This window comes from Canis lupus, chromosome 11 (assembly GCF_011100685.1).
Source record: "Canis lupus familiaris isolate Mischka breed German Shepherd chromosome 11, alternate assembly UU_Cfam_GSD_1.0, whole genome shotgun sequence".
In the NCBI taxonomy this organism is placed as follows: Eukaryota; Metazoa; Chordata; class Mammalia; order Carnivora; family Canidae; genus Canis; species Canis lupus.
This window is the reverse complement of record NC_049232.1, coordinates 54,491,614-54,510,708: the sequence shown is the minus strand read 5'-3', so window position 1 is coordinate 54,510,708 and position 19,095 is coordinate 54,491,614. Positions and strand designations below refer to the sequence as shown.

Below are 19,095 nucleotides of genomic sequence, written 5' to 3'. Positions count from 1 at the left end.
TTTACCACAGGAGACTAAGTCCATTCTAATCTGGAATGAATTATTTATGTGTTTAAACACTCTGGATGCCAGTCTGATTTATTTATATTTCGAATAATACAACTGAATAGGAATTCACACAAGACAGGGAAAACATAATTTTGAAGTGAATGCCCTTCCCCAACTATTGCCTGGTTTATCATTGCAAACTAGTGTGGCCTTGTCATTATCCTTGGGGCCCCGAATCTATCCCTGAACACTAATTAGATGCCAAGTGCCTCTGACAGGCAATATTTGGACTATCAGACCCCACCACCTGACCTTTTACAATCTTATCTCCTGCTACTATGACTTTCTCCACTAGTCCAAATTCCAAGTCATTCAACTGAGGCCCAGTTCAAACACCTCCTGCCCTATGAAGCTATCCGTGGTGATTCCCTCTCAAGGGGAAAGGCCCCTCATGCTTCCGAATTTTCAGTCCTTTGTTTTTATATATAAACATTAGACTTTGAGATCCCCCAGGGGAGCTGGGGCATGAACAAGGACACACAGCAGGTACCTCGGGAGAGTCTGCTGAAATTAGGTAGCATTGGTCTCCTGCACCCCAAGCAGCCGAGCAGCAGGCTGGTTCAAGCAGCCAGACAAAATCTCAGAGATGATATCTATAAAGTGCTGTCCAGGGAAAGCCACCCACCCAGGGCTAACCCATGACTAATATTTGGCTCCAGTGGAAGTTGCCTCTTGGGACTAACCCCACGTAAAGTGCTTATTCTTCACACACATTTCAGGAGTCTCCTGAAGACTTTCTCCTCTCCAGACTGACCTTTCCGTTTCCTTCAACCCCTCACACCTCTTGTGTGCCTCAGTTTACAAGTTAGAGCCATTATTCCTAGTGATGCTTACAACGGCCAAAGGGTTGGTGCCAGATAGGGGTTTGGACAGGGATTTGGGGCTTAGGAGCCAGGGACCTGTCAGAAGTGTCAGAGCTATTACTTCACCTAAGCCTTCCATTTCCCAGTGCAGTTGAGCCCAAGACCTGTAAGTTGCCTGAGGTTGAAAGGAAGGCGACTTTATTTTTAAAGGTTTTATTTGCCCCATGGTGGGCACAGAGAGGACTTAAAAATAAAACCTTAAAAAAAAACATATAAAGGTTTTATTTATTGATGAGAGGCAGAGACATGGGCAGAGGGAGACGCAGGGTCCCCCCCCCCCCCGGGGCGCCCCCTGGGGGACTCGATCCCGATCCCAGGACGCCGGGGATCGGGCCTGAGCCAGAGGCAGATGCTCAACCACTGGGCCACCCAGGGGCCCCAAGGAAACACCCTTTAAGGCGACGCGTCCGTCCTGACGCACACACAGGTGTTCCTCCGTGGCCTATCGGTAGCTGACAAAAGGCCACCCTGAGCGTTTGACGAAACCTAACCCGCGGCTACAAAGGGGGGCGAGGCGGGGCACTCCCAGGTTTTCAGCGCGGGCCACGCACAACGGCCGACGCCCACTGCCACTCCCGCAGGGGCCCGCTGGAGGACCGTCGGCCGCCGGCTGCACGGCGAGGCCCCCGTACGGCGCCGAGGGACCGCTGCTCCGGCCGAGGCGCCCCGGTGCCTCCCGGCAGGTGTCGCCAGGGCCCCACACCTGCCCCGCCGCGGCCGGCGCACTCGGGCGGGGTCACCTGACTCTGCGGGTCCCGAGGGCCGGCGCGCCGGCGTCCGCCTCACGTGACCGGGCCCGGGCGGCGTCGAGCGCGTCACGCTACGCCCCGCGCCGGGGTCGGTCAAGGTCTGCGCCTGCGCGGCCGCTGCTCGCCGGCTCGCGGACCTGCGGGCTGGCGGTACGGGGCGCCCGCGGCGATGGGTGAGTGCGGCGGGCTGGCGGCACGGGGTGTGCGCCGGGCGGGGCGCGGGGGCAGTGGGGCGCGGAGGAGCGTGTGGAGAGGCCGCCCGCCGCCCCCGCGCGCCCTCCCGGGCGGGGCCCTCGCCGCCGGCGCTGGAGGAGGCGAGCGCCCGCCCAGGCTCGGCTCCGCGCCCTCGCGGCTCCCGCCGGGCTTTGCGGGGTTTCGCGGGGTTTCGCGGGGCGGCTGCGGGAACGAGCCCTTCCGGCGAGGAGGCTGTGCGCTCCGGCGGACGCGCCCCTGCGGGGAGGTGCCTCCCGCGGCCCACGAGCCGCAGGGCGGGGAGGGCCGGGCTTTGCCTTCGCCCCGGGGCGGGCGGCGTTGGGCGGCGGAAGGGTCCCTGCCCCCTCCCTGCCCGCCCGGGTGCGGGGTTCTGGGCCCCCCGAGCCGGCTCACTGTCGGAGACGGCGGGGGCCTCGGGGTGTGCCCAGCCCCCGCTCCTCTCTCATCGCACTTGGGGGAAATGGACGCCCGGAGGGCGGTAAGTCCAGCCGCAGCCGGTCAGGGCATCTGCGGCGACACCATGTTGCATCGCGTTGTGGGAAAAACTCCGTTGAACGGGGCTGTCGGGGGGCGGGCGGTTTGCTCATGTTAAACCTCTGTACTGGTTAGCGCCGAGCGCAGTTAGATCGAGCGTGTCGATGCCTCAGTTCTATTTACCCTTTGGGCATAACCTTTACTTTGCCGGGTCAGCTCTGCACAGCTGGTCTTAAGTAGAGTAGAGCCTCTACTCGCTCTACCTGTAACAGAAAGCCCTGTAGTGGCAGGGTTAGGGTAGTGAACTTGCCAGTTTGAGCCTCCTTCCACCCTTCCTCGGAAAGGATTCAGTGAAATCAAAAGGAACCAGAACCGGTCCGGTCCGCTCGTGGTTCCAGACCACAGGTTAGGCACTTCGGATCTGGAGTCACCCTTATTGCATCTAAAGAAAAAAAAAAAATCATAAGCGGCTACCCCCCTGAGTGGAGATCTCTGGTTTCTCCTTTGATAGATTAAAGAGTTGGGTTGGAGAATTGGATTTTTAAAGTAGGGACATTGCTTTGAATATTGTAGCAAGGTAGTGTGACAACTCGGATTGGAACCCAGACTGATCTTGTTCTGGTTGCTGACTCAGACTTGCTGACTGGTGGGAGTTCGCATCCTTTGAGAATTACACTTGTTTCCCCCCCCCCCCCCCCCGTTTTTGCACAAAGACCTTTGTGCTAGGATCACATCTGGGCCTTGCTTATACGTGTGGGCTGTAAATTTCAGCGAGCGGTTAGACTTTACACTGTAATTATGCCACAAAATTTTGACACTTGTAGTTGCTTGAAAGTCCGTATTAACTGTACTTCTATTCAGATAGCTCAAGTGTTTTAGGGAGCAAACAGTATGAGATTATGGTAAATTAGTTTTACAGGAAATTGCGAAGAATTACCCATGTTAAGGAATTTAAATATGGAGATCAGTTTAGTAAAGAAATTTAGCTGTGTTCACAGTATAAACAGTATAAACTCTAAACTCCATTGCCACAGAATACTGTGCACACTGTCCTTGCTTCTGTTACCAAATTAAAAATCTGCTTATACCCTCCTGGTGCATAGCATGAAACTAGAAGGAAAACTTCTTTTCACACAGGCATTGGTGGTTTCTTTGAAGACATCACAAGTCTCAGGAGATTAAAATTTAGAGGGAAAGTTTTAAATCTGTGAACTCTAGGAGGGTTTCGTTACCTTGCTTTTTCTATGCCCAGGCCTATTTTTTTAAATTTGAGGCTCTAAATGTAGTGATTTTTTAAAAAATATTTTATTTATTTATTCATAGAGACACAGAGAGAGAGGCGCAGAGACACAGGCAGAGGGAGAAGCAGGCTCCATGCAGGGAGCCCGACGTAGGGCTTGATCCCAGGTCTCCAGGATCAGGCCCTGGGCGGCAGGCGACGCTAAACCGCTGCGCCACTGGGGCTGCCCTACGGTGATGTTTTTAAAATATCTTAAAGCAATTATATACAAGGGTCAGTAAACGGCTAACTTCTGCTAGCCACAGTTTTCTGTTTAATAAGTCTCCATTGTTACAAAGAACCATGACAAACTAGATGAATTAACTTTAATTTGCAAAATTTTGAAAACTAAATCATTCCAGTAAAAATTAAAAGTGAACATGGACAAAATTTGGTTGGTCGTGTGTACAAATAACTTAGTTTGTATTATCAAGGAGCAATAGATTGTTAAACAGTTTGCAGGTGGTGGCTTTAGAATTTAAAATGCATCGTTATGTATTCAGGTATGTAAATGAAATTTCTTACATTTGTAAATTGTCACAATATGGTATATAATCTGAGTATTCTTGCAGACCTTATTATTATTTAGTCCTGAGATGCTGAAGAACACAGCATTACATCGATATAAAGCATTTGTTTTTAAAATGCTCAGTTGTTTTTAAAATGTTGGTTAATCTTAGATTGGCAAGTGTGTGTCAGCTAAAACAGTAAAAAGTGAGGATGTAGAAGACTAAGTGATTAATAATTATCAGATTCTACCCTAACTACTTTTTAAGCATCTTTAGACTTTTTTTTTTTTAAACTAGAAATCCCATTGGGGGGGGGGGTGCCATTGGTTTCCTTAACTGGTTAGGAGCACAAAATGTAACAGGAGGAAGGTATGTTTTAAGCAAATTTAAAAAGCTGTGGGTGTGGGTTTTTTTTTTTTTTTTTTTCGGTTCTCCCCAAGTCAGATAAATAAGATATGCATAAAAATGATGGAGGAAGAAGTGCTGTCCTACACAAGAAATGTATCCTGAATTAAAGGCAACAGCTGTTGAAACAGGAATTAGCATAATAAAGTAAGCAACAGGTTAACAGTTTTAAAAATTGAGTTTTCAGGGTGCCTGGCTGACTCAGTAAGTGGTGCATGCTACTCTTCATCTTGGGGTTGTGGGTTTGACCTCATGTTGGGTGTAGAGATTGCCTGAAAAAAAAAAAATCTTAAAAAAAAAATGGAGTCATCAAATGCTGCATGGCACAATCTATACTATATAAATTACTGAAGTACTGTTACCTAGGAAGGAGGAAGTCTGTATGGCTTTTAGCAAGAATGCTTTTCCAGAAAAGCAAATCAAAACAATGCAGTCAGCAAATTAAGGAGGCTATAGCTAGATATCACAACTAAGGCTTCTCATATCTGTGCTACAAGATCCTGTTTATCCAGAATGAACTAAAATTTCAGGACAAAACAGGGAATTTTAGAGAACATTTCTTTGTCCATTTTAAGTTTTTTGTTTCTTTCTCCCCCACCCCCGCACCTGCATTTCAGCATGATCTAGCAGAAAGATGGCTACCATTGGTTACTTTATTTTTCTTTCTGTGGCAAGACTGTCATGGAGCCTGGATATTTCAGGTTTGTATGTATCTCTTACATTGTTCTGTTGTGGTCAAAAACTTAGTAATGGACTTGGTGTACTCAGCTTACTGCTGCTGCTTTATTCTCCCACTAATAAAGGTCAGCTTCAGGGTGAATTAATCATCAAATCTTTTGAGATTGGACGATGGTTGCCAAATATTAGGATCCACCCTTGTATGATCCTTCTGTGGGCCACTAGGAAGATGCTCTTCTCCAAGCATAAACAAAGGATATGATAAGACACACAAAGCCAAAGCAGGGTTGGATTCTGGAGTTGGGCACAATCAAATTCGAAATCAATGCCACTATGTTGAAGAAACAGGAAATGATGCAAATGATGAGGCAACCATCAATTAGACCAAAATTCTCCACAGAGTATCTTAAAGAGTAATATTAAAAAGTTTTGGGATCCCTGGGTGGCGCAGTGGTTTGGCGCCTGCCTTTGGCCCAGGGCGCGATCTGGGAGACCCCGGATCGAATCCCACATCGGGCCCCCTGCATGGAGCCTGCTTCTCCCTCTGTGACTATCATAAAAAAAAAAAAAAAAAAGTTTTGCTCAAGGGCTCCTGGGTGGCTCAGTCAGTTAAATATCTGCCTTTGGCTCAGATCATGATCTCAGGGTCCTGAGGTCAAGCCCCATGTTAGGCTCTCTTTTCAGTGGGGAGTCTGCTTCTCTCTTTCCCTCTCTGCTCTCCACCCCCCTCAAATCTTTAAAAATAAAAAAAAGTTTTGTTCAAAGGAAAATGCATCTCCTGGAACACTCAAATTATGAAATGAAGAATAAATAAAAATAAGCATCTGGCTGAAGAAATTAGAATACAGTAAACCTAGACAAAACAAAAGAGATAAAGAGGAAAAACAGCTTTAAAAACTAAAAAATAGGGGATCCCTGGGTGGCGCAGCGGTTTAGCGCCTGCCTTTGGCCCAGGGCGCGATCCTGGAGACCCGGGATCGAATCCCATGTTGGGCTCCCGGTGCATGGAGCCTGCTTCTCCCTCTGCCTATGTCTCTGCCCCTCTCTCTCTCTCTCTCTCTCTCTCTGTGACTATCATAAATAAAAAATAAAAATAAAAAAATAAAAACTAAAAAATACTAAAATAGGTAATTTTGATAAGGTTTAAATTGTTGACCAGCATAAGGAGGAAAAAGTGACAGATTGTTTTTATAAAGCCAATGGAACATTGACACTTGATCTTGGCATGAAGATGGTACTAAAATTGGAAATTTGATATGTTCTAGTGATGTGAAATTTTAAAATAAAATACTAGCAAATGGTATCCAGTGATACATTAAAAAAATATTTCACCATGGCCAAGGAGGAATCATACCATTTTATAAGGGCAAGGAATTAATAAGAAATAATGGTAATGTATAGACAAATACATTAGAGGAGAAGAATAAGTCATCCTTGTTGACTACTTCTAGTGCTCGACTATGCTCTTGGATGCTTTATGTGTAGTAACTCAAGTAAGTGAGCCAACCTATGAGGAGGTAACATCCTTATTTTATAAACGAGGAAATTAAGCCATGGAGCCATTGAGGAACTTAATGAAGCTCACACATTGATATGTGGCAGAGCCAGGATTTGAACCAAGGCTGTTAGCTACAACTCACAAATGTTGCACTAGTTCTGTCTCCAGTATTCATACGATCATCTCAGTAGCTCCCTAAAAGCATTTGACCAAAATTTCTGATTTGGTAGTGGTGGGAAGGCTTGAAAGTGGTTAAATTTCAGTAAAACAGGAATAAATGGGAATAAATGTGTATTCCCTTCCACATTTGAAAACTAAGCCCTTATTGGTTGATTATTAGTACTAGAAAAATGGAATCCAGTTTTAATGGGAAACAATTTTGTAGTAAATAGTGGAAGAAAGAGGCTTACATTAAAAAGATCCACTAGGAATCCTTGGGTGGCTCAACGGTTTAGTGCCTGCCTTTGGCCCAGGGCGTGATCCTGGAGTCCCGAGATCGAGTCCCACATCAGGTTCCCTGCATGGAGCCTGCTTCTCCCTCTGCCTATGTTTCTGCCTCTCTCTTTCTCTGTCTGTGTGTCTCATGAATAAATAAATAAAATCTTTATTTATTTATTTTTTTTTAATAAAATCTTTAAATAAAAATACAAATATACACTAAGGATGAGCGCAGAATGAAGTTTTGGGGTTTTTATTTTTATTTATTTTTTAAAGATTTTATTTACGCATTCATGAGAGACAGAGGGAGAAGCAGGCTCCCTGAAGGGACCTGATATGGGACTTAGTCCAAGGACCCTGGGATCATGACCTGAGCCAAAGGCAGATGTTAAACTGCTGAGCCACCCAGGCGTCCCCAGTTTTGGGGTTTTTAATGTAATTTATCTGATGAAATCATGTGATAGCTCTAGAAAAATATGTTTTGCTTTGTATTTGCAGCATAGTCCTAAAGGTGCATAGGAATAGATGCTGAACCAGGAAGGTTATTTGAGTGGGTACAGATTTTATTGGGGCCAGTTGATCAGTAAACATTTTTGTGTCATGGTAATCTGTTTCCCTGTATAAACTTGAAACTACTAGGACTTGGATTATAAATACTTTATGACAACTTCCTGTTTCTCACACCAAAAGCCAGTGTCATGCTTAACAGTAATTCCTAGCAAAGTTACCATAGATATCAAGAAAAATATAAGGGTATCCAGTATTAGTATAATTTAATTTTGTTCAGGAAGTATTTGCCAATCTAATAAGCCAGAAGAAAGATACATATTATAGAGAAGTCAAAATTTTTTGTGGTACTTTATAGTGGAAGCTGAAGCAAATCCAGTCCAAAAAATTGGGAAAATAGCAAGAGGATATGGTAAGTTGGCTGGTTCTAACCTTAATATGCAGGAATTGGTAGTTGTTTTCCATAGGCAGATGAAAACCAGTTCAAAAATTAATTGGAAGGAAACAGCCCATTTGTGAGAGCAACTAAAAAGGTAAAATACTAGACATAAGAAATACTCAAGAGGGCACTTGGGTGGCTTAGTCAGTTAAGCATCTGCCTTTGGCTCCAGTCATGATCCCGGGGTGCTGGGGTTGAGTCCTGTGTTGAGCTCCCTGCTCAGCGAGGAGCCTGCTTCTCCCTCTCCTCCCCACTCACCATCTCTGTCACTATCTCTCTCAAATAAATAAAATAAAATAAATAATCATAAAAAAAAAATTCACAATCTAGGGGCACCTGAGTGGCTAAGTTGGCTAAGCCTCCAACTTGATTTTGGCTCAGGTCATGATTTTAGGGTCCTAGGATCCAGCCCCGCATTGAGCTCCTTGCTCAGAAGGGAGTCTGCTTCTCTTCTCCCTCTCCCCCTGTTCCTCTTATTCGTGCTGTGTGAGTGCACATGCTCTCTCTCTCTCAAATCTTTAAAGAATAAAAGAAATATTCAAGATCTCTATGAAAATTTTTATAAATGCTACTAAAGTTTGTAAAAAGACACAAAAAAGAAGACCTCATATTCCTGTAAAGGACAGTTTAATTTTGGAAGAGTGACAGGTCTTTAAATTTATCTATGAAGTTGCTTTCTCTGTAAGATGTCAACAAGATTTTTGGGAGGAATATAACAAAGATACACTAAAGTTTACCAGGAAAAGTGTGAAAGCCAGGAAAACCGCTAATTCTGAAAAGAGTATGGGGAAGCACTACCAGATGGTGACAAGCATCCTACTATCTTAGTGGGTCAGAACAGGTTGGTGCTAGAGAAGTGCTGGGCTACTCGCAGAGCAAGTGCAGACATATGCACACATGTTCATGGGCACTGATCACTTCCATAGGCAATCTCTTCTCTTTGCCTCCTTACGCTGAAATTCCAGAGATTACAGTATGGTTCATAAGTGAAACTATGAAAGTTATAGAGTGAAGCATGGATTGATTACTTGTCCATAATATTAGAGTGATGAAGGTCTTCTGAGGATGTTGTAAAGCCTAGAGACAAAGAGCATAGATTTATTTATTTATTTTTAAAGATTTTATTTATTCATGAGAGACACACAGAGAAAGAGAGAGGCAGAGACACAGGCAGAGGGAGAAGCAGGCTCCATGCAGGGAGCCTGATGTGGGACTCGATCCCGGGTCTCCAGGATCAGGCCCTGGGCTGAAGGTGGCGCTAAACTGCTGAGCCACCGGGGCTGCCCCAAGATCATAGATTTAATATCAAAATTAAGAACTTCAGTATCACAAAAATAATAAAGTAGGGAAAATATTTGCCACGATTTGATTAATAGAACTAGGAATAATTTTCTTCATATATGAAGATTTTACAAACCAGAAAAGTTTTTTTCTACCTATTAGAAATGTGGGTATGAAGTTTTCACATTAGAAATGTGAAATTTAGTAAAAAACTCATATGGTCAAAATGAAAAGTGCTGTAGTTTAATCGAAAATTTTATTTTATTTTATTTTATTTTTTATTATATTTTTATTTTTTTATTTATGATAGTCACAGAGAGAGAGGCAGGCAGAGGGAGAAGTAGGCTCCATGCACTGGGAGCCCGACATGGGATTCGATCCCGGGTCTCCAGGATCACGCCCTGGGCCAAAGGCAGGTGCCAAACCACTGCGCCACCCAGGGATCCCCTAATCGAAAATTTTAAATGACAAAGATTTTTTACACATCAGAGGGTTAGAAATTACAGTTTAATACCTGGTGCTGGAAATGATGGGGAACTGGTATTGACTGGCATACATGTAATGGAAGTATAAATCATCCTATTTTCTGGGGGCAATTTGGAGTAGCTATCAAAACGTATCACTCTGAGCCAGTAATGCCATTCTAAAGATTTATCCTACAAGTAAACTTGCAAGAGTTCACCCAGGTAAGGTGTAGGTACAAGGTTGTCCAATGCAGCATTTTTTTTTTTTTTTAAGATTTTATTTATTTATTCATGATAGTCACACAGAGAGAGAGAGAGAGAGGCAGAGACACAGGCAGAGGGAGAAGCAGGCTCCATGCAGGGAGCCCGATGTGGGATTCGATCCCGGGTCTCCAGGATCGCGCCCTGGGCCAAAGGCAGGCGCCAAACCGCTGCACCACCCAGGGATCCCAATGCAGCATTCTTTAAAAGAAATAAGGGAAAAAAACAAACTTAAAAACGGACCAAAATAGGAGACAGAATAAATTATATATAATACATCTAATTATTAGAATTTTATATATACAATCATTCAAAATACGGGGATATCTCCATGCTCTTACTAGAAAATCTTATTGTGAAATGTGGGTGTCACTAGCAGTGAGCTGATTGGTAAAGAGGCTTTTCCACTAGTCAGGCTGGACGCAGCCCTGAGCCAGGGCAATGAGCTTAAAGGGGGGAGATATCTGTATATGTAACTGATTTATAACAACTTTATTTTCTCTTAAAAAAAAATCTTTTCATAATGTTTAACGTGTAAATTTTTTTCCTAAAACAGTAATATATTTCTTTTGTGCATTTTCATTTAAATGACTCATTTGTTTTTTTGGATCTGTAAGCAGCCCAACTCCAAGGAATCTGGCATCTCTGAGTCAAGCATAAGTCATTATTTAACAGTTTTAATACCTGCTAAAATTAGAAATAATTCCTGTCCCTGAGCCAGGCCTTTGATTATTTACACTGCAGAGGAACAATTTTTACTGCCCCTTTAAACCGATTCACACTAGCGCTGAGGAGCATTCAGATGTAAGTCGCTGCTTTCAGTACTCTGCCAAAGGGGAGAGCATGTTCTTCATGAACAAAGTGTTCTGGTGCGCAGAGGTGGTGTGGCTCTCCTGCTTTTGGGGATGGATGCTGTAAGTAGGGGGCTTGGTGCCCAGGAAAGTTTCCTGACCCCTTTCAGGACCTTCCTTCGGGCAGAGTTTGGGCCTGCAGTGGTTTCCAGTAACAGTTTTTCTCAGCTGAGGAGTTTAGGTTTTCTAATAGAGACATGGAGCAAGCCAACTGGAACTCCAAAACAAAGAGACTTTAGGCCAAAGTGTTCAGTGTTTCATTTTCTTCTTAGTCTATCTTGTAGGAAGAGGACGCACAGACCCTGGTGTGACACACTTAATGAAAATAGCTTGTTTCATTTGCTTCACATGAGAAAGGAAAAATATAGTGCCCAGTAGTGTCAGCAGGTCTTGGGATCTTCCTGAGGGTCTCCTAAAGCTGGTCCAAGGCTGCTTCCCCATCCTCCTCTGCCCACTCACCATTTTTCCACCCACATTATGCTCCAGCAGAATGTATTTGAAAAGTTCTTCAAGAACACGACACTGCAGCTCCTTTGACACAAGACCTACACCTTCATCTGTGCCGCCACCTTTAGCTGAGTGTGCTTTACCCTGGTTTCCCACTGTCCTGTCCTGTCACTGTCTCTAGATAGCTTGTTAATGTGGGGCCTTTATACACCTTGTGCGTATATTTCTCTACTTTCATTTATCACACTGTAGTCTAGTTATTTGCATGTCTTATCTCTCCCAAGGCCAGGGTTCTTGTTTATCTCTAATCTCGGATACACAGGGCAGTGCCTTTGAATAGTTGGGTGAATTTAATTTTCTTAGTATGCTAAGAGACCAGTGTAAGAGCAGCAGAAGAAATCCCCTACAAAAATAAATGAAAATCTTGACAGTGTTATCCTTTAAGTCTGAATGAAACTGAAAAAACTTTTTTTTTCTTAAGATTTTATTTAGTTTCTTGAGACAGAAGGAAGAGAGCATGAGTAGGGGGTAGGGGTAGAGGGAGAAGCCAGACTCCCGGCTGAGCAGGGAGCTTGACATGGGGCTTGATCCTAGGACCCAGACATCAGGACCAGAGCCAAAGACAGATGCTTAACCGACTGAGCCACCCAGGCACTCCAGAAAAAGCATTTTTTATTAAAAACTTAAGGAGGAAGGACACCACTGGGAAGGCTGATGCCTTGCTCCCTGTACCACCCCTCCCCTCCCCTCATTGGTGTTAAGACTCTTTAGCTGACTTTCACTTTGGTTGTGCAGAGTAGATGGCATCTGCCTTGGTACTAAGTGTGGAAGCTGAGCCTCAGAGAGGTACAGCAAACTGTCTTTTTTTTTTTTTTTTTTTTTAAAGATTTACTTATTTATTTATTTATGATAGACATAGAGAGAGAGAGGCAGAGACACAGGAGGAGGGAGAAGCAGGCTCCGTACCGGGAGCCCGACGTGGGACTCGATCCGGGGTCTCCAGGATCACGCCCTGGGCCAAAGGCAGGCGCCAAACCGCTGCGCCACCCAGGGATCCCCAGCAAACTGTCTTAATTGGTCTGTCAGTGTCGCCTTTTTGTCATCCTCATTAGACCTTCATTATCTTTATCTCCTGTTAACTTAAAAAAATACAGAAAAGGAAAACAGCATTATTATGAAATTGAGAAAATATGACCTGCTGGTTTTTTTTACATAGATAAAAAAATAGCATTGTCACATGTCAGTAAAAAGTAATCTTTTTATACCATTTACTGATCAAAAGATTCAACTGCTACCTAAAATTTCATTAACATTTTTAAAAATTCAAACTACTGAACCTAAAATACTCTTATTTTTATTTTTTTAAAGATTTATTTATTTATTTATTTATGATAGAGGCAGAGACACAGGAGGAGGGAGAAGCAGGCTCCATGCTGGGAGCCCGACGCGGGACTCGATCCCGGGACTCCAGGATCGCGCCCTGGGCCAAAGGCAGGCGCCAAACCGCTGAGCCACCCAGGGATCCCCTACTCTTATTTTTAACATCCATATGACATCCTGTCAGGTGGCTACATTTTCATTTATTAATTGGGCATGAATTGTTGAGCGTTTAATTTTTATTCAGTATTTCTCTAAAGAGCATTGTTGTGACCGTCTTGTAGTTGAAGCTTTGTGTACCTCTTGTATGAATAACTATTTCCCTAGGCTGTACTCCTAGAGGGGAGGTGATGGTTGTGGATGTGTGTTCTATGTTTGATGTTAAATTTCTGTGGCTCCTGTAGCTATAAGCTCCCCAGGAACTGGTTCTGATTCTTTTCTATGTTTCAACTCTGCACTGCACTTCACAGTAATTGCATTTTAAAATCTGTCATGAATGCTCCACAGTTGATAGCAGCATGTGTGAAACTATACCCATTAAGCAGTAACTCCCTGTTGCCCTTTCTCCAAGCCCCTGTAACTCCCATTCCCCTTTCTGTCTCTATTAATTTGACTGTTTTATGTACTTTATATAAGCGAAGTCATACAGTACTTGTCCTTTTATGACTTGTTTCACTTCATGTTCTCAGTGTTCATCCATGTCTGATAGCATGTGATGGGGTTTCCTCCCTTTTTAAGGCCACATGGCATTCCACTGTATGTGTATACACCAAGTCTTGTTTATCCACTCATCCATCAGTGGACATTTCTGTTGCTTCCACCTATTGGCTGTTGTGAGTACTACTGCTGTGGATGGGGTGTCACATACCTCTTGAGACTCTGCTTTCAGTCCTTAACAGATACATACCTAGAAATGGGACTGCTGAATCCTATGGTAGTTGTTTGTAGTTCTGTTTTAGTGGCTGCGTCATTTTGCATTCTCACCAGGGACTCTACTTCTCCACATCTCTACCAACTCTTGTTTTTTGGTTTTTTATTTTTATTTTTTTAAAGATTTTATTTATTCCTGAGAGACAGGGAGAGAGAGGCAGAGACACACAGGCAGAGGGAGAAGCAGGCTCCACGCAGGGAGCCCGACTTGGGACTCCATCCCAGGTCTCCAGGATCACACCCTGGGCTGAAGGTGGCGTTAAACCACTGAGCTACCCAGGCTGCTGGGCTTCAAATCTTCAGCAGTCTGATATACAGCCACTTTGTTCAGGGCAGCCTCCCCATCCTTTGGTATGATAGCAGGAACATGCACCCTGCAGTCAGACACACCATGCCAGTTCCACCAGTTACTTTCTGTACCTCGAACAAAGGAGAGTATTGGTTTTTTCATTGGTAAAACTGGGAAAATAATGTTTATTTGATGCAGTTGTTTTGAGAATTAAATATGTGAAAATACAGTATAGTACATACTTGCAGGCCTTCCATGACCTTATTCCAACTTCTGCCTCCCAAAATGCATGCTTAGAGTCCCTTATCCACAGCTCATATTTATCATACAAAGTATTTACATTGTGGTGTATTTGTTTACCTTGGCAGTCTCCTATAAATTGTGAGTTCCTTGCTTTTGAATCTCTAGCATTTGGCAGAGGGCCTAGTCCAGAGTAGACACTAAGTGTTAGTGAACAATGAATGAATGTATGTTTTGCTGTTTTAAGTTCTCAGCAGAGGACTTTAAGTCTTTTTGTGGAAGGATAATCATATATACTGTCTTGTATAGTACGTATGAACTAGTCCTGTAGTCTCAAATTTTTTGGTCTCAGGATTCCCTCCCCCCCTTTTTAAAGATTTTATTTATTCATGAGAGACAGAGAGACCAAGACACAGGCAGAGAGAGAAGCAGGCTTCGTGCGGGGAGCCTGATGTGGGACTCGATCCTGGGACTCCGGGATTACACCCTGAGCCAAAGGCAGACGCTCAACCGCTGAGCCACCCACGCGTCCCTCAGGACCCCTTTACACTTAAAAATTATTGTGACCCTAAAGAGCCTTTATTTAGGTGGATTAGTGTTTATGGTCTTAGAAATCAAAGTTTTAAAATTAATTCACTTTATTTATTTTAAAGATAAATTGCAAGAGTAGGAGGAAGGATGAGAGGCAGCAAGGGGAGGGAGAGGGACAAGCAGGTTCCACCCTGAACGCAGAGCTGGATTCAGGGTCTGATTCTACAACTCTGAGATCAGGACCCAATCCAAAAATCAAGAGTTGGTCGCTCAACCCACTCAACTGACTGAGACACCAGGCGCCTCTGATTCACTTTAAAATCACACATTAGCATAGACAACACATTTTCATGAAAAATAACTATTTTCCAAAAAATTAATGAGAAAAGTATGTTTTCCAGTTTTGCAGGTCTGTGTAATGTCTGGCATAAAAGGTAGGTGGAGCTTCCTATCTGCTTCTGCATTGTGTCTGTGAGGAGAAGTTGTTATGGTTAAAGTACATAGAGAAAATCCAGCTTCACACAAATATGTGGCTGGAAAAGGAAGGACTTCCTGGACCCCTACAAGGGTGTCAGGGACCCCCAGGGGCCCTCTGAAAATACTGAAAAAACTACTGCTGTAATCTTAAAAGGGAAAATGTGATAGTGTCCAAAAATTAAAGGGTTAAGGAAGGAAAAATTCCACTTGTTTAGCCCTGTATATAATGGCTTAACTGTTGTCATTTTGTTATTCGTAGGTTAAAAATATCCTTCATGAAGAAGAAAGATCTTAAGCAACATGGTGGATTCAGAAGCTCATGAAAAGAGACCGCCCATCCTAACATCTTCAAAACAAGATCTGTCACCTCACATTGCAAATGTTGGTGAAATGAAGCATTACTTGTGTGGCTGCTGTGCAGCTTTCAACAATGTAGCAATCACATTTCCCATTCAGAAGGTGCTCTTTAGGCAGCAGCTGTATGGAATCAAAACCCGGGATGCAGTGCTTCAGTTGAGGAGGGATGGCTTTCGAAACTTGTACCGCGGAATCCTTCCCCCACTGATGCAGAAGACAACTACACTGGCACTTATGTTTGGTCTGTACGAGGACTTATCTTGCCTTCTCCGGAAGCATATCAGTACCCCTGAGTTTGCAACCCGTAGTGTGGCAGCAGTACTTGCAGGCACAACAGAAGCGATTTTCACTCCATTGGAAAGAGTTCAGACATTGCTTCAAGACCATAAGCATCATGACAAATTTACAAACACTTACCAGGCTTTCAAGGCACTCAAATGCCATGGAATTAGAGAGTATTATCGAGGCTTGGTACCTGTTCTTTTCCGCAATGGATTCAGCAATGTCCTTTTCTTTGGCCTTCGAGGTCCCATTAAGGAGCATCTGCCTACCGCCAAAACTCACAGCGCCCATTTGGTCAATGATTTTATCTGTGGAGGTCTGTTGGGTGCCATGTTGGGAATCTTGTTTTTCCCAGTTAATGTTGTGAAAACTCGCATGCAGTCTCAGATTGGTGGGGAATTTCAGTCTTTTCCCAAGGTTTTCCAGAAAATCTGGCTAGAGCGGGACAGGAAGCTGACAAATCTTTTCAGAGGTGCTCATCTGAATTACCATCGATCCCTCATCTCTTGGGGCATAATCAATGCAACTTATGAGTTCTTGTTAAAGATTATATGAAAGAAACTATCAGTTAAGTGCCATTTATTAACTGAATAGATCTAAGAAGAATGTGGTTTGGCATTGCTCCTAATTGGCCAAATATACGTTGGTGTCACTAGTTCAGGGCACAGTGAATTATGGGCAAAGCTGTTTTCTTGAAGCACCAACAAATTCAGAATAAAAGGTTCTAATAGGAAAATATAAGGGGTTTTTGGTTTTGTTTTTTATCATTATCTGAGAACTTTGGGCTAATTGCCTGGTTAATAGCTGTCTATCTGACTGCTTTTGACAAGGAAAACTAGTAGCCAAGGTATGATTCTTTTTTCCAAGTCTTTAAATCTTCTGTATTGAAATGTCAGTGGCCATGACCAGCCAGAGAAAAGGCTCCTAGAGAGAGCCCTGTGAATTCTCAGGCTTCCTTCTCTTACTCCATTTCTTGCTTCTCTGCTCTTAGGAGGAGTTGCAAAGGGTAGTCTTCATTAAACATAAGCATATACTTGTAGGACAAAGGACAGAGGAAAACAGCTTATTAGATGTAGGCTTTTTATGATAAATTACTTATATTAGTTTTGAAACTAAGTACCTATTGGGATAGTCCTTACAGACTATTCAGACGTGGTGTGGCCGACCCAAGCAGCTAGTCAAAGCTCCCATTTTGCTAGGTTGGAGAGTTTTGTGTTTAGTTCTGAATATGACCTTAACCCCTCCCAGATGTCCTAATGTTAATTTCACTTATTTCATTGCCAAAACATGAGGAGGCCTAGATTTCGTTACTGGTGTTTCCTCCTGTGAAGAAATTTTATATTAATTGCAAACTCTGGTTAAATCCGTTTCTTTGATTAATTGTTGCCAACTTAAGAGCTTTGGGAGTTTGGGGAGTGTTTTTTGAGTCATAGTTTGTCATATTGAAGTATCTTGTTCTCTTAAAGCTCTCCTTTAAAAAAAAAAAATTAACACTTCCATAAAATTGTATTTTGGAAGTCTATTAATGGGATTCTAGATTTCTCTCCCCTGGTTTGTAAGCATTACAGAAGGGAAAAACCTCAAGATAGCTTTCATCCCAGGGTGTTAGCTTTTTTATTTGACTCTTGGAAATAGAGACTTCCATTAGGATTTTTACATTTTGGGAACCCAGTTTTACCATTTTATCATTAAAACCGTAAGACAGTTTGAGATGATAAGATCTAAATAAAGATATTTAAAGGATTAATTTTAAATGCTGCTAGTTCATAATAGCTGGGTAGCATACTCATCCCTTACATGACAGAGAAAAACTTACTTGTCAAAGGAATTAGATTTTAAAATATTTTTTCCAGATGAAGCAAAATGCCTCTACCAATTGATTAACTAATAAAATATGGAACATCCTAGAAAAGTAATTTATCAACCTTTTAAAAATCCACATCTGTAAATAAGTAGTTAAGATTGCTTGCCAGCATCTGATATGGCTGTTAGATTTCTTACTATTAGTTTTTCATCATTCTGGGTAATTGCATATGAATATGTGCATACACTGACCAAAATAAAATCAGGGTCTCAGTTGGTAGTTTACTCCATTTCTGGGCAGATAGTCCCAAAAGAGATGTTTACCTCTAAATGCAATATGGCTGGTCGAATAAGCATCCTTCCAACATAAAGGATTGAGAAGCATTATCAAGCACTTGCCAGGCAGTAATGAGCCTCAGTAGCTTTACAACAGTCCCTCAAAATGTGTTGGAAATGGCAGTTTTCTTTGGAAACCAAGATACAGAGGTGAGGATTTCAGAAAAGGATTTGACACCAAATAAACGTGAGTAGCATCCTTTGGCTTACTGAATTGAGTCTGGCTTTGAATCGGGAGATGAAGGCACCTGGTCTGAGCATCAGTGGTGTGTCTTGGTGATGCTCAGTGGGTGGCGGGTGAGTTAGGGGATGGGCTTCCTTTTGTCTATACACTCCTGTGAGGTGACGGATACTGAAGTTCTAGAGCACTTTGTGAAATACAGATGAAGTGAGAATTTGAAAGGGGATACTTTGGTTTCTGCAATCTCAAACTTGTGGCGTTTAAAAACATTTTGAAGATCGATTTTAACTCCTAATAGATTTGGATTTCTTTGTCACTTTTTACAGCTTTTGAAGACCAAACTGTAAATACATTACCAGGGATGGGTTTGTCTTGTCCTATAGACTTCTTAAATTTGATAAAAAATAAACTTGCTTGTGGTAGCCAACAGCTTTGTCTGAACCTTAAAAGAAGTCAAAATGTGTTATTAATAAGAGATTCTAACTACTTGTTTTTACTTTCAGTGTGAACTAGTAATTTTGAAAAGGCAAACCTGATCGAATAACTTTATCTGAAGAGCTTTAAAAGTGGCCTTTCTGTTACATATGTGGCACAGACAGTTTATGAGCACAGGCACCCTGGTCCTGCCTCCCATACTTCATCTCTGATGCCACCAGAGATGTTATGGATTCTATATTTAGAACGCTTGGGGTAGTATGAGCCCTCCGGACTGCATCACAGAGCAAACACAACCTCTCTATGGTGGCAGATTTGTGTCTTTGTTTCATTTGTGGTTGGAGACAGTTGATGTTTTTGTCTCAATACTCACCTTACCTTATGGTTGGTTATGTAATCACTTGCTATATATTGTAAACTGTGCAATAAAACAGAATTGTGTACCTAGGAGTC

General features: G+C 42.9%; 1 protein-coding gene, 1 long non-coding RNA gene and 1 pseudogene across 13 annotated transcripts in view; 1 reads left to right on the top strand and 2 right to left on the bottom strand.

Annotated features, from left to right (window-relative positions):
- Window positions 1–1,723, bottom strand: part of LOC102157151 — an 11,638-nt gene extending 9,915 nt beyond the window's left edge. Inside the window, exon 1 of one of the 8 annotated variants that reach the window (XR_005367016.1) lies at window positions 1,652–1,723. This is a non-coding gene — a long non-coding RNA (uncharacterized LOC102157151). Of the gene's footprint in view, window positions 1–1,301; window positions 1,563–1,651 lie in introns of those variants that run through there. The other 7 variants (XR_005367018.1, XR_005367020.1, XR_005367017.1 and 4 more) reach the window with 7 other exon arrangements.
- Window positions 1,713–19,095, top strand: SLC25A51 (solute carrier family 25 member 51). Of its 5 annotated transcripts, XM_038552880.1 has the most exons (4): window positions 1,730–1,833; window positions 5,158–5,241; window positions 12,800–12,968; window positions 15,508–19,095. In XM_038552880.1, exon 4 carries the CDS (start codon window positions 15,549–15,551, stop codon window positions 16,440–16,442), a length of 894 nt encoding a protein of 297 aa, XP_038408808.1. In that variant the 5' UTR covers window positions 1,730–1,833; window positions 5,158–5,241; window positions 12,800–12,968; window positions 15,508–15,548; the 3' UTR covers window positions 16,443–19,095. The 5 variants fall into 5 exon arrangements, with proteins under 5 accessions (XP_038408809.1, XP_038408808.1, XP_038408807.1 ...); XM_038552879.1 differs by lacking the exon at window positions 12,800–12,968; XM_038552882.1 differs by lacking the exons at window positions 1,730–1,833; window positions 12,800–12,968 and adding an exon at window positions 2,223–2,351.
- Window positions 3,488–3,534, bottom strand: LOC119874079 (annotated as a pseudogene).